The 12,836-nt window shown below is 43.2% G+C and overlaps 1 protein-coding gene across 4 annotated transcripts in view; it reads right to left on the bottom strand.

The window, feature by feature from the left end:
- IKZF3 (IKAROS family zinc finger 3) overlaps window positions 1-12,836 on the bottom strand; it is a 34,057-nt gene that overhangs the window by 4,819 nt on the left and 16,402 nt on the right. Inside the window, exons 4-7 of one of the 4 annotated variants that reach the window (XM_033079259.1) lie at window positions 10,126-10,386; window positions 9,288-9,455; window positions 8,259-8,375; window positions 1,460-1,576 (exon numbers count right to left, since the gene is read on the bottom strand). In XM_033079259.1, coding sequence (XP_032935150.1) covers window positions 1,460-1,576; window positions 8,259-8,375; window positions 9,288-9,455; window positions 10,126-10,386 — 663 coding nt within the window. The remainder of the gene's footprint in view (window positions 1-1,459; window positions 1,577-8,258; window positions 8,376-9,287; window positions 9,456-10,125; window positions 10,387-12,836) is intronic. The other 3 variants (XM_033079261.1, XM_033079260.1, XM_033079262.1) reach the window with 3 other exon arrangements.

A 12,836-nucleotide genomic window follows, 5' to 3' on the forward strand; every position in this document is an offset into this window, starting at 1 on the left:
ACTGGTTTAACTGGATGGATCTGGTTACACACTTTTAACTGGGATGGATCCAGTTTTACCTGAATAGATCCATCTGCACAGATTTACTTGGATAGATCCATCAGCACAGTTTTACCTGGATGGATCCATCTGCACAGCTTGACCTGTTTGGATCTGGCTAGACACCTTTAACTGGGATGGATCCAGCTTACACACCTTTAACTGGAATGAATCCAGCTGCTCACCTCTACCTGGAATGCATCCATCTGCACAACTTGACCTGGATAGATCCAGCTGCTCACCTTCACCTGGATGGATGCAGCTTACACACCTTTAACTGGAATGAATCCAACTGCTCACCTCTACCTGGAATGCTTGACCTGGATGGATCCATCTGCACAGCTTTACCTGAATGGATCCAGCAGCACAGCTTTACCTGGATGGATCCATCTGCTCATCTTTACCTGGATAGATCCATCTGCTCATCTTTACCTGGATAGATCCATCTGCTCACCTTTACCTGGATGGATCCAGCTGCTCACCTTTACCTGGCTCTGGAGCTGCTGCACCCCATGCCAGGTCTTTGGCTGCAGCAGCTGTGGGAGCCCTGCCTGCCCTCCCAGCCCTCATCTCTGCCACACGTGCCCCACTCAGAGGGTGAACTTTATATTGAGCCATAAAAAAAAGAAAAAACAAACAAAGCACTTGTTACCTTATATAACCCTTCAAAGAGCACAAATAAGGCTTCATCAGCACCAATATTATATAACTGCTGACTAAGGGTTTTCTTTAGGACACAGGGTTGGTTGTATTTTATTTTCTTTAGAGGCAGGTTGATGAAATAAGACTGGCCAAGAGGGTCAGGTGTTCGCTGAAACCCAGAACCTGCCCAACTAGTATTTAAGATCCCCAACATGCAAAACTCTGATCATGTACAATTAAATGCAAAGAAAATACTATGGAAACGTCTGCTTGCTTAAATTACCACAAGAAAGGATTTGATATTTTTTAATCATAGACAAATTTAGGAGGATGACTAAGAGAAATCCAATACTTTTCTGTCTTTAGGCCTTATTCCACATATGAATCCTGCAGGAATCTACAGCTCCTGCTGAGAAAACATTAACCTTCCTGCTCTTTGCCTGTTCTACATCCTAGCAGAGAGCATTTCAGATACACAGGTACAGAAGTGGCATGTGGAAACTCATAAAATATATTTACAAATCACCTACACAAAGACACGAGGCACAACAGCAGCTTCCACCCAGTTTAAGCAGCCAACAGAATAAATTCTTTTTATTTTAATCAACCCCTTACAACAAATCACTAAAACCCCATCACAAAAATCAGTGTTACTTTATTCTTTTGTATTAGATGCTAAGCTTGAGCAGGATATTTAAAAGAAGCAGAGGCATTGTACTGTTTGTAACCGACCCACACGTATTTAACTGTTGCAGATGAAAAGGGGTTTTGTTCTTACCAATAAATTTCTGAGGCATTGAGCTTTTTCTCTTTGCCACGTTGCTCGCTAGCCTGTCCAGCACAAGGGCTCTTTCAGTCCCCATCTCTGCCTTGATGTGCCTTGCCTCCACGCTGGCTAGGTTGGAAAATGTGAAAAGGAAGGGAAAAAAGAGAAAAAAACAAAACAAAACAAAAAAAACAAAACACGTAGGTGAAAAGGGAAAAAAAAAATAAAAAAGAAAGATTAAAAAAAGGAAGATCTGACTGGCTTAATCACCAATCAGCCACATAACTGGAGGAAACAGTTTGGAGATATAATGCAAAGTTGGTTTTGCTTTTTCTGTCATTCCTGCTCTCCGGGCACCCGCTGTGGTCAGCGGCAGCACAGCTCTGAGCTCACTCAGGGGGGAGCACAAACCAGAACTGTCGCCAGTGAGAGGAAGTAAATGAACTGGCTGGAAGGCTGGTTAAATTGCAGATGGAGAGAGAAGCTCTGCTGGCCTTTCTTTTTTATTTTGAGTAAGTCTGGGTGACACCTGCACACTCAGTGTTTCGAGCTGCAGGAGGAGACACTCAGTACTCTTGCTTAACTTTTCAGATATCAGTCATAGATGTCTTAATAAATCACTAAGAAACTTGTATGATATATATCAGGGTTCCAGTAAAATAAAAGCAATAAAACCTTCCAAAATTCAAAATTTCTAATTCTTTTTTTCTCAGGTGTTACTGTCACTGACTATTTTTTCCTAAATGCTACATCTAAAACTACCTATGAATGTTTCCTCTGTGTTTTAAAGCTTGCAACCTCCCATATTTCTAATTTTTGAAAAAGCACCTGTGCCCTGTGATGACTCCCTTGGGATTGGGCCAATTAAGGCTTTTCCCATTTTCCAGAGCTCTCCTCAGCTGTGCTAAGCAGTGGCCAGCATTGCACAGAAGCTGTGCTTGCTCTCAGCTCCTGGAGGCTGCAGAGCTGGAGAGCTGCCACCTCATATCACTACCACCACACTAATACTGATCATAACTGCTGTGGCTTCCCCCCAAACCCTGCTCACACCTCAGCAACACCCATCTGGACTGGTACTTTTATGTCAAAAATTACAACAAAGAGTGGAGTCGTTGCTAGGAGTACTGGTGACAGGGGTCACTGTGCTGAGAAATGGACACATGTCAATGAATTCAGGAGTTGGGATTTACAAACTGAGGACAATGAGGGGTGATTTACTTTCCCAAGGTGGTGGAAAAGGTTGGATCTCACTGTGGAAGAGTCCTGGTTGCTGTGGTACTGTACATGTCTAAATGTAGAATCATGGAAACATGGAATGATTTAAGTTGGAAAGGACCTTGAAGATCATCCAGTGCCACCCCCTGTCATGGGCAGGGACACTTTCCACTAGCCCAGGTTGCTCCAAGACCCATCCAACCCAACCTTGGGCATTTCCAGGGATGAGACAGACACAGCCTCTCTGGGCAACATGTGCCAGGGCCTCACCACCCTCCCAGGGAAGAATTTCTTCCTAACATCCCATCCAACCCTGCCCTCTGGCAGTCTAAAACAATTGTCCCTTCCCCTGTCATCCTGTGCCTCTATAAAAAATCCTTCTGTTTCCTTTTTATAAACCCCTTAAGGCACTGGTAGGCCAAAATGAGGTGTCCCTGAATATGTGAAACAAAAGTAAGAGACAAGCAGTGCCAGAGGAAAGCAATAGGAGCACTTTGGTATCACTTCAGCCCTGCTAAACACAGATTTATTGAATATCAGACTTAAATTTCTGTTTTCCCAGTAGAGCAAGTGTGAAAGTGCAGCTTCATCCTTCCCAGCTCTGTGCAGCCTTTCCCTGAGCTGTCCTCTGTACCTGTTTGTCAGTGCTGCTCCTGATAACACGAGTTTCAGTCAGCACAAACCGTGACTCACCAAACCTCAGCCAGAACTATTTGTTCATGTTTGTTCAGCACTTTGAAAACATGAAGTGTTTCAGAGGTGCTTGGTGCCACAAATACCAGCTACAAATGTGAGTCAGGGAGGATGGGACAACAGGGCCTGGCTCCACTCAGTCACAGTCCTGGAACCTTGGGAGTTACGTGACAACCAGCCCTGTGCAGGGCATGAAGTGTCTTGGAGGTAATAACACATTGCTCCTCTAGTCTCAGCTTTATTCCAAATTACTGCAGTGGGTTTGGAGGTTCCCATAAATATATTCATCCCTGCTCCCAGCATGAAATACCCAGACACGATGTAAGAGCTGCACGAAGTGAGACAAAACACCAGGTTAAGGTGACACTCTGAGGGGAAGGGAGGGGGGTAGAGTGTAATCATCTGCTTGGGCTGGGGCCAGAAGCTCTAGTTTGGTCTTGAAAATTATAGGGTTTTTAATTTCAGGACTTCAGTTTAATTCTCCTGCTCCAAATCCTGGAATATGCATCTTTATATTAACTTTAAATTACTGTAGTACAAGGTTTGAACAATCTCCAACCCCAAAGCCTCATAATCTTGGTTGCATCATTGCACAACTTATTAACAACAGTAATCTAAATTTTCAAACCCCCAACAATCCTGAAAAAATAATACAAATGGTGCTGTGTACTCAAAAATGTACTTTTCTCTTTGTAAAGAAAAAAGAAAGAAAAAGCAATTTACCCATATCATAAAGGCAGCTCCCTGGTCCCTACCAGTTCTTTATTTTTCTGATTTTGTTGTCCTAGTTCTTCTTTTTCTCAGTCTTTACCTTCAGGAGTTGCACTCTGAGGACCCATGGGTTGCTCTAATAAAGCTTTAATTCCACATTTTCAGACTTTTTCCCTATCCTGACAGGACCCAGTGCAGAGCTGTTGTTGGCACACTGGGAGCTGCACGTAGCACATCAGGGATGACTTGTCAACATTATTAATGTGCCACCAAGGGAACTTGAATTGTTAAATTAATGTCAGGAGGGCAGATGAGGCCTTCCTGCAGGGATAACAGAGTCTTTCCTCAGAGGAGATCTGCAGAGACAGTAACTATTGACCTACATAACGTGTTCTGGGACTTCTGTAGAATCAATCTTGCAGCTTCATGGTTCTCTGCCCTTTTATTTTAATGCTGACTGTCTTTGCTTTCACATTAAGATTTTTTTGACTCCTTGCTACTGGCTATCTTCTCCTAAACAAAAAAATAATCTCTATTTATAGGCCACAAAAGGTCTTTGATGACATTTTCACAACCCAGCCTTAGGGAAACAATGTCTGCTCCCAGTAAGATGAAGGTGGTTATACAGGTTCTCACCCACAACACTGCTCTCTGTACCCAGAAACAACTGAAAGTTGTCTCATCCAACTTTTTCTTCCAGATCACATATTAAACAATCCAAGAATAATATTTAGCATTTAGGAAACAGTTTTTTAATCACTCTAACTTCTCTAAAGACTTCTCAAATGTAGAGAAGTAATCATGCCTTCTGTCCCTCTTCAATTATTCTTCCTCTGGATGATTCCACTGCACATGGTGATTTAAATAACTAATTTTCTCACTGTAACATGTATCTAAAAATAAAATTCAGGCTGGAATAAAAGAAATGATCAAGTGCTTTGCTCAAAATTACACTGAGAAAAAAAAAACAAATACAGAAAATCCAGAGTTCCAAAGCACTAATGTACAGCAGCCTGGGATCTCGGGTTATCCTGCAAGCTCAGGGCTCTGATGGCTCAACTGCAGGCCCAAAAAGCAAAAAAATCCTCTGAGGATGTTGAAACAAACTCTACAGCTCAAACAAATCCCCTTGTTCCTTTTGGTCAAATCTGATCAGTGATTCTGGCATTACATGGGAAGTTGGGCTCATAAGCCTGAAATTTTATATAAAGATGGGGTTGATGTCCCCACGTTTAAAGCTGGGTGTCTGTGCTGCTCAGCCAGCACCAGGGCTGAGGATGCTTTCCCTGCCCCCCCTGAGAGGTCTCTGTGCTGCTCCCAGTGCTGCTGCATGTCTCAGTGTGCATTTCAGGTGCAATCCTGCCTGAATAAAACCCTTCCAGAGCGTATCCATTTTGCTGCCACTGTGAATTATCCGTTATGAAGGACTCTTTATGCTGTCCTGTGAGTTCTGGGTGAGGAGCCACCTCTCCAAATGTCCCCTGGCCATCATGGTTTCCCTGAGTGGTTTGGGTTGGGAGGGACCTTAAGGCTCACCTTGTGACATGGGCAGGGACACTTTTCTCTACCCCAGATTGTTCCAAGCCCTGTCCAACCTTGAACACTTCCAGGGATGGGGACATCCATCTCTGGGCCACCATGTCACCCTGCAGCTGGAGAGAGAGTGGCTGCTGTCTCAGCCCCAAGCACACAGCAGCACCCACCCTGCACTGAGCTGTTCCCATAGTGTGGTTTCTGCCACACCAACCAATGTGAGCAGAATTTTTAGAACGTGCAGATATTGTTAGCAAAACCCTCAAGAACAAAGCTGAAATTAGAGGCATTGCTTCCTGTAGCATCTCTGTGTGGTCACTCAAGAAGGGAGAATGGAACAGAGCTGGGTGATTGTGCAATGAGAACAATGTGAGAGAGATGGTTATCAGGGACAATGCTTCAACTTCATTGTTACATGAAACTTCTCTTTTAGAAATATTTTCACATTTGGAAATATTTCCACATTTGCAATATGCAAGCATGGCACTAAAAAGCAATTAGAATGGTTATGACTGTCCTGATGCTTTTAAATATTTTAATCAGCTGGGAATGATGGCATGTAGAGTACTTTTGTGTCTAAAGATGGCTCCATGTGAGAATCATGGAATTGTGGAATGGTTTGAGTTGGAAGGGACCTTAAAATTCATCCAGTTCCCCCCTGCTGTCATGGACAGGGACACCTTCCCCAGACCTGGTTGAGAAACTTGAGGGGAATTCAAAGTGATGCAGAAAAGTAGGGAAAGGGTCAGCAGTGGAAAGAGGATGTTTACTAAGCAGAAATGCAAAGTGTTACACTTTGGGAAAAAAAATAAATGGGATTTAGTGAATGACCTCCTGAGAGTCTTTCCAGCTTTCCCTGGTTCTGTCACCCAACATCCTGCTGATTGGGAATTGGATGGAAATGCCCCAGGAGTCCCCATTTTTCATAAAATTTCCTATTCTCTAACAACACTGCAGTATGTGTAAGGGTGTGAAGGTCTCCAGGGCAGGGGAGCAGCCACCTCTGGGCACACTGGGAATTTGTATTCTCTGTGACCAGTGAAGGTTCCCTGCAGTGCTGCAGCAAGGATTGCACCACAGGCCTGGGATGAGGGGGGAAATGTTGCTATTCTGAAACACATTTAAACCACGGTTTAGATTTGAATAGTTTCAAAGCAGAAACCTGGAGCAGGTCTCATGCTTTCCAGTTTCAGGGGTGGACATGGTGGGTGATTGCCCTGCTGTGAGTGTGTACTGTAACACAAACCACAGTTACCACAATGTGTAAGGGTTCTCAGGAAACCCAAAACTTGTTGATGAGCGAATAACCGGCTACTTTTACTGATGCTCTGACAAGAAAAGAACCCCTTCCCAAAACTATAAAACTATTAAAAACATCTGTGAAACACTTTGTTAAATCATGGTTCTCTGGAAGGTTTCCTGCTTGTGTCACAAAGCCTGAAACACCAAGCTGCTCACTCTGCACAGTATTAAGATTCCTGTACCCAAGGTTTTCATCACATACCAATGGCTCCTCACACTGATTTTCAGACCTGGCTTGTGATGATTCCTGCAGAATCTTGTCCTTACTGTTGTTGATAGAGTTATAAGGAGGAAATTCCTCCCAGTGAGGGTGGTGAGGCCCTGGCACAGGTTGCTCAGAGAAGCTGTGGCTGCTCCATCCCTGGAAGTGTCCAAAGCCAGGTTGGATGAGGTTTGGAGCAACCTGGGCTAGTGGAAAGTGTCCCTGCCCATGGCAGGAGGGGACGCTGGATGATCTTCAAGGTCCTTTCCTACCCAAACTGCCTGTGATTCCATGTTTCCATCATTTGGTGTTTTTTCAAGGCTGCACAGCAAAAGATGGGAGCCTGAATTCTGGAATTGTGGCCTCAGCTCTGCTTAGATCAGTCACAGAATCCTTTGGGAGGTCACAGCCACTCCCTGACTGAATGCAAAAGTAGTTTTTTCCTGACTTACTGGTGTGTTGTGAGATTCACATCACACAATTCATTTTAGGATTTGAACAGTTCAGGTGAAGCAGGGACAAAGATTATGGTGAATATTTTCACCAAAGTATTTTGGAACTGTAGCACTGAGACTGCAAAATGGAAAATAAGAAAAAAACATGTTTTGATACATTTCATGTTTTCCAAAGGCAGCTCTATACTCAAAGGAACCTTTACCTCTCACTCCCTCCTAAACTGATCTGTCAGTAATTTTTGAGATACCACTCCCTTTTCATGTCCTGGATCCAGGCCACTAAAAGTGCTGCAAATTTTAACAGTTGTTATTCTAAAGAAAAAGAACCATCAAACACACTGAGACAGGAACAACAGCTGTCAACAACTCATCCTGTAAAATGAGCCACATAACAGCATTAATGTAGGAATAATTTAACTCACTGAGCATCACCTCCAGAAATGCTGGGTACAAGGTATTTTAGATGTTTTACACCAAGTAACTGTTAAAGAAAAAATTATTAAAATAAAAACACTTTCTAACTACCTGCCTGAGGGCTATGATGAACCATCCCCTTTAGAACATTATAGCCCCTCAGGTTACTGAAAAGGAGTGTAGGAAAAGCTGTTCTCAGGCTGTGGGTTAACAGCTCACCAGATGCCCTTTTAAAAGCTCTGTAATGTACTGAAACCCCAAAACCACTGCAATGTGATAAACTCACCAGCCTCACACATGCCAGCGTTCTGCAGGTAAGTCCGGCACCGCTCCTTGTGCTCCTCTAACGAGCTCCTCTGCTTGTAGCTCCTTCCACAAAACTCACATTTGTAAGGTTTCTCCACTAGAAAAAAGAAACAATAAAAGAATTAAAATAACCACAAGAGACCACTAAAACACTGTCTTGCTTGAAACATGATGGTTGTAGCATTGTGCTGGTGGTGGACGGCACCACGCTGCTGGTCTTGATTAAATCAGAATCTCATTTATCCTTGGCAGATAAGTTCAATTTTGGCTTTGATTCTTTGTGAGGTTGAACTTTTTTTTCTGTACAGTGCAGTGCAGCGATAACATCTATCATTTAGAATCAAGGTTTTCTTTCTGAGCCCATGTAGAACACAGGATTCAATTTTCAAGGGCAAGCACAACCTAGCTCCTGCAGAACAGGGGCACCTAAGATTGAGTTATACCTGGCTTGTTACTCAAGTCACCTCAGCTCTGTGCCTCCATTTCCCCATCTGTAAAATGGACAGAACACCCTACCAGGCTTGAGAAGCAACATCTGTTGAGCATTTTAAGAGATTCAGATGAAAGGCACTACACCACAGTGAGGAGGCAATAGAGTCGTCTGCCTGGGATTGTGCTCAGAATGACATGGGAGGAAGTCCCAGCAAAGCATGTCTCACACTCTCCTCAAGTTCAGAGCTTGCTGGCACAGCCAGCTCCACTCTCATGAAAATGAGCTGACAAGGTGGTGATGGGTCAAAGTTTAGAGTTGATGATCTTGGAGGTCTTTTCCAACCAAAATGATTCTGTGAAAATACCACGGAGTTATTCGTGCAAGCAGCTTTGTGGGCTGGGACACGGATTCTCTGCACCAATTCTCTGCACCAAGAGCAGAGCCAGCCCCGAGCTGGCTCCAGGAGCAGCAGTGAGCCTTCCACAGGCTGAGCAAACCTGGCTGACTGTCTTTTCCACACCGAGTGTCCCAGTGACACACATCCAACACACATGGAGTGCCTGTGAAGTCACTTACCAGAATGTGTCCTTAAGTGACCCGTAAGCGCATCCCTCCTTTGGCAGGCATAACTGCACAGGTGACACTTAAAAGGTTTTTCCCCTGTGTGTAGTTTAATGTGGCGGAGGAGGTTTCCCTTCTGAGTAAAGGAAGCTCCGCACTGATTACACTGGAATGGCCGTTCACCTTAAAATGACATACAGAAAAGGACATTTAATGGTTACGTGGGTATCATGCTGTCCTCTGCCTTTTTGGAAGAGGAAAGAATGAGCTACTGGATTGATTTCTTTCTATAGAAACACACAGAGTGTGACTTCAGTGGGAGGGAGGTGCAGTTCTGGTGTCAGAGCTGCTCGTAGCATATGTGGGACTATGGAAAACACTGCACAGTTCTTCCATGGAAAGAAGAGCTCTGGAGGAGGCTGATTCCAACAAGCCAGCAATTTTTAGAAGGAAGAAAAGTCTTATCTTACTGCAGGCTGAAACTTAAGATGCTCACTGGTTTGTTGCCAAAGTATGGCACAGAGAGAAATTTATACACAGACTGAAAATGGGAGCACAAAACCAAATTAACTTTTGCTTTGTGCCAGAAATACTGCATTACATAGTGCCTTTCATCCAAAATTCTTAAAATGCCTCACCAACTTGCTTTTAATAATATTCAATCTCGATAAGAAGAAAGGTGGGTAAAGTGAGGCACAGAACAGTGAGTAACTTGATAAAGATCACACGTGGTGTCAAGGACAGAACAAGGAAACCCTTGTTTTGTATTCTTTTTTAAAATAGCTAATCTAGATTAAAAATTATCATTTTTTCAGTACTCCAGCTCTTACAAGAACAACAGAGGGATATTTACCAGTGTGGCTACGCTTATGAACCATCAAGACATTGAGGCTAATGCAGGCTAATCCACAGATATCACAATTCATCTTTCCACTAGCTGGCCTGACGTTGTCATATGAACCCGAGTGTCTTTCCAGTTTAATGCTCTCATATTCGTTATATTCTCTGGGGTATGTGTAAGGCAGTTCAGATTCTTCCAGGTTTTCCATAGGCTCGGAATTTAAAGCACTCTCCTCTCTTTCACTGTATTCACCTTTCATTTTAATCACATCATCTGCAGGTAAAACAAAGCACAGGAGTGAAAAAAAGGCTGATCTTATGTACAGAGAAAGTACCTTAGGGACAAAATCCACGAAAAATTGTATAAAATGACAGTATCAATCTTCCTAAAAGTTTTACTGAAATATGCAGATGAAGAAATGAAGTTGAGATGTGAAACTTCACTGGTCATGGGCACTTAGTGATATTCACAGTGAGATAACCCTTGAAGGCAATTAACCCTCCTGGTAATTATCTTTAATGGAGAATTTCCTTCTACAGATTATGAAAGTATAATACAGGACAAATATCTCCTAAAATTACTGAATTAGCCAGGATTCAAAAGAAAACCCTTTTTCACACCACTCACAATTATTATTTGTACAGAAATCAGCATTTCAGGTTCCTTCTGTCAATTGGAAACACATAAAGACACAAATTAAAAAGAGTAATTCTATCTTACAACTTATGGATATCTTGTGGAACCTCTGGTGCTTGGAACAAGCCTAGGAAATATGTCTGATCAGTGTAGGGCTCCCAGTTCTCCCATGGGATAAATTCTCACTAGTTAAGCCTAATCAATAATCTTAATTCTCACTTGCAATTCACAGTTTTTATCCATAGCTCTCAGACATGTGGGGAGCAGTTGAAAATCTTGATTTACCACGTGACTAAAACTAGCAGAGGCAGAGTAAGGGTTTCCTGATAAATAAACATATCTCAGAAATGCCAAAAGTTTTGCCTGAAGGAATTTTGTGAGGATGTGGCAAAGAACCTGACATCTCCTGAAGATCAGCATCCATGGCCTTCAAACAGGTTCCTGGACCTGTAGCCAGTCCAGAGGAATCCAAAGGCATTACCTAAATGAATGCAGCTCCATGAGAAAGGTGGGTGTAACAGGCAGCTAATGATTTACTAACAGAGTAAAAATGCAAAAGCAAATTGGTCACACTGTATAAACAGCTGATGATTCCCAACTTAGGGTGCTGAATTTCCTTTCCACTATTAACTCCAACACTACCAGCACTTCCATTAAAATCCTTAATAATTGCCAGGACAGTTTTTTTCTGCTTAAATCTGGCTGAGAAAGTTGGGGCTGTTCAGTCTGGAGAAGAGAAGGTTGTGACAGTGTCTGAAAGGGTCACAAGGGAGCCAGAGAGAGACAATTCATCATGGGCTGGGGTGTCAGGACAAGAGGGAATGGCTTTAAGAGGAAAGAGGGAAAATTGAGGTTGGTACATGGAAGAAATTCCTCCCTGGGAAGGTGGGGAGGGTGCCCAGAGAAGCTGTGAGTGCCCCTGGATCCCTGGAAATGTCCAAGGCCAGGTTGGACCAACCTGGGAGAGTGGAAGGTGTCCTGCTCAGGGAGAGGGTGGGACTGGATGAGCTTTAAGGTGCTTCCAACCCAAGCCATTCCTTGGTTCTCTGACAAGAGTCAGACTAAGGTTGAAACTCAAGTTGTGCCTCAAGCTACCGAGTGAAGACGAGTACCACGAGATGCACCACACAGCTTCCTGTTTGAAAGTCTTGTTCCCTGGCCACCTGCTCCTCCCTCCAGCCCAGGGTTAGACAGTTCAATCTGGCACTGAATCACTTGTCCTTTCTCCAAAGCACAGAACATGAATTGCTGAATATATATTAGCTCTGGTTCTGAATAATAAACCACATCAAATGCTGAGAACAAACAATGGGTGGCAGTGAAAATGAGGTGGCAACATAAAAGCAGCGTTGAAAAAGAAAGATCTGGCAACCTAAACTTTCATGAAATCAAAATTTTCAGTTACATCTTAGGGAGAAAATCACTCCTCTGTCTTAATTGTTTGTATTAAGCCTTGCCAATCTATCTGACTGGGTTGAGCTGAGGGAAAAAGGTGGGTGATGTTTTCTTTGTCCTACACAAGACCCCACAATAGTGTGGAAAACTCTGAGATCCCTCTTGTGCTCTCCTTGGATGGGGATATTGATGGAAGAATGGAGTTTTCTCCCATACTCTGTGTTTTTATCTCCTATCCTGGGAAATACTTAGATTCTGCTGTTAGGACTTGCTGCTCCAGTCCTGGATGAGCTCAGGTGGGTTTAGGTGTTTACTCAGAGGGTCACAAGGAGCTCCAGAGTCACAAAAAATGAGCTGTTTTTCCTTGTGGATCCTTCAGTACCAGCTCTGTTTCACATCCCATGTACTCCTGCTTCCACAGAAACAAAGCTTCCTCTGCAGTTCCTTCTGCTGCCAACTACATGTCCAAGTATGTGAAGGTGATCTTGCTATCAAGACTCCTTCAAAATTAGTTTGTACAACCATTTTCATCATTCCAAGGAAAAATGATTGCCAGTTGCTGAAAGCAGATTTCAACACCCATCCCTTTCCCAGAAAAAAAAAAAAAAAAAAAAAGAAAAAAAAAGCTTTTTTGCTTGGTTGGTTGGTTGGTTGTTTTTTTCCCTCTCAAAAGGAGGCTGTTCCAAAATAAT

Source organism: Catharus ustulatus, chromosome 23, assembly GCF_009819885.2.
Source record: "Catharus ustulatus isolate bCatUst1 chromosome 23, bCatUst1.pri.v2, whole genome shotgun sequence".
Taxonomy (NCBI): domain Eukaryota; kingdom Metazoa; phylum Chordata; class Aves; order Passeriformes; family Turdidae; genus Catharus; species Catharus ustulatus.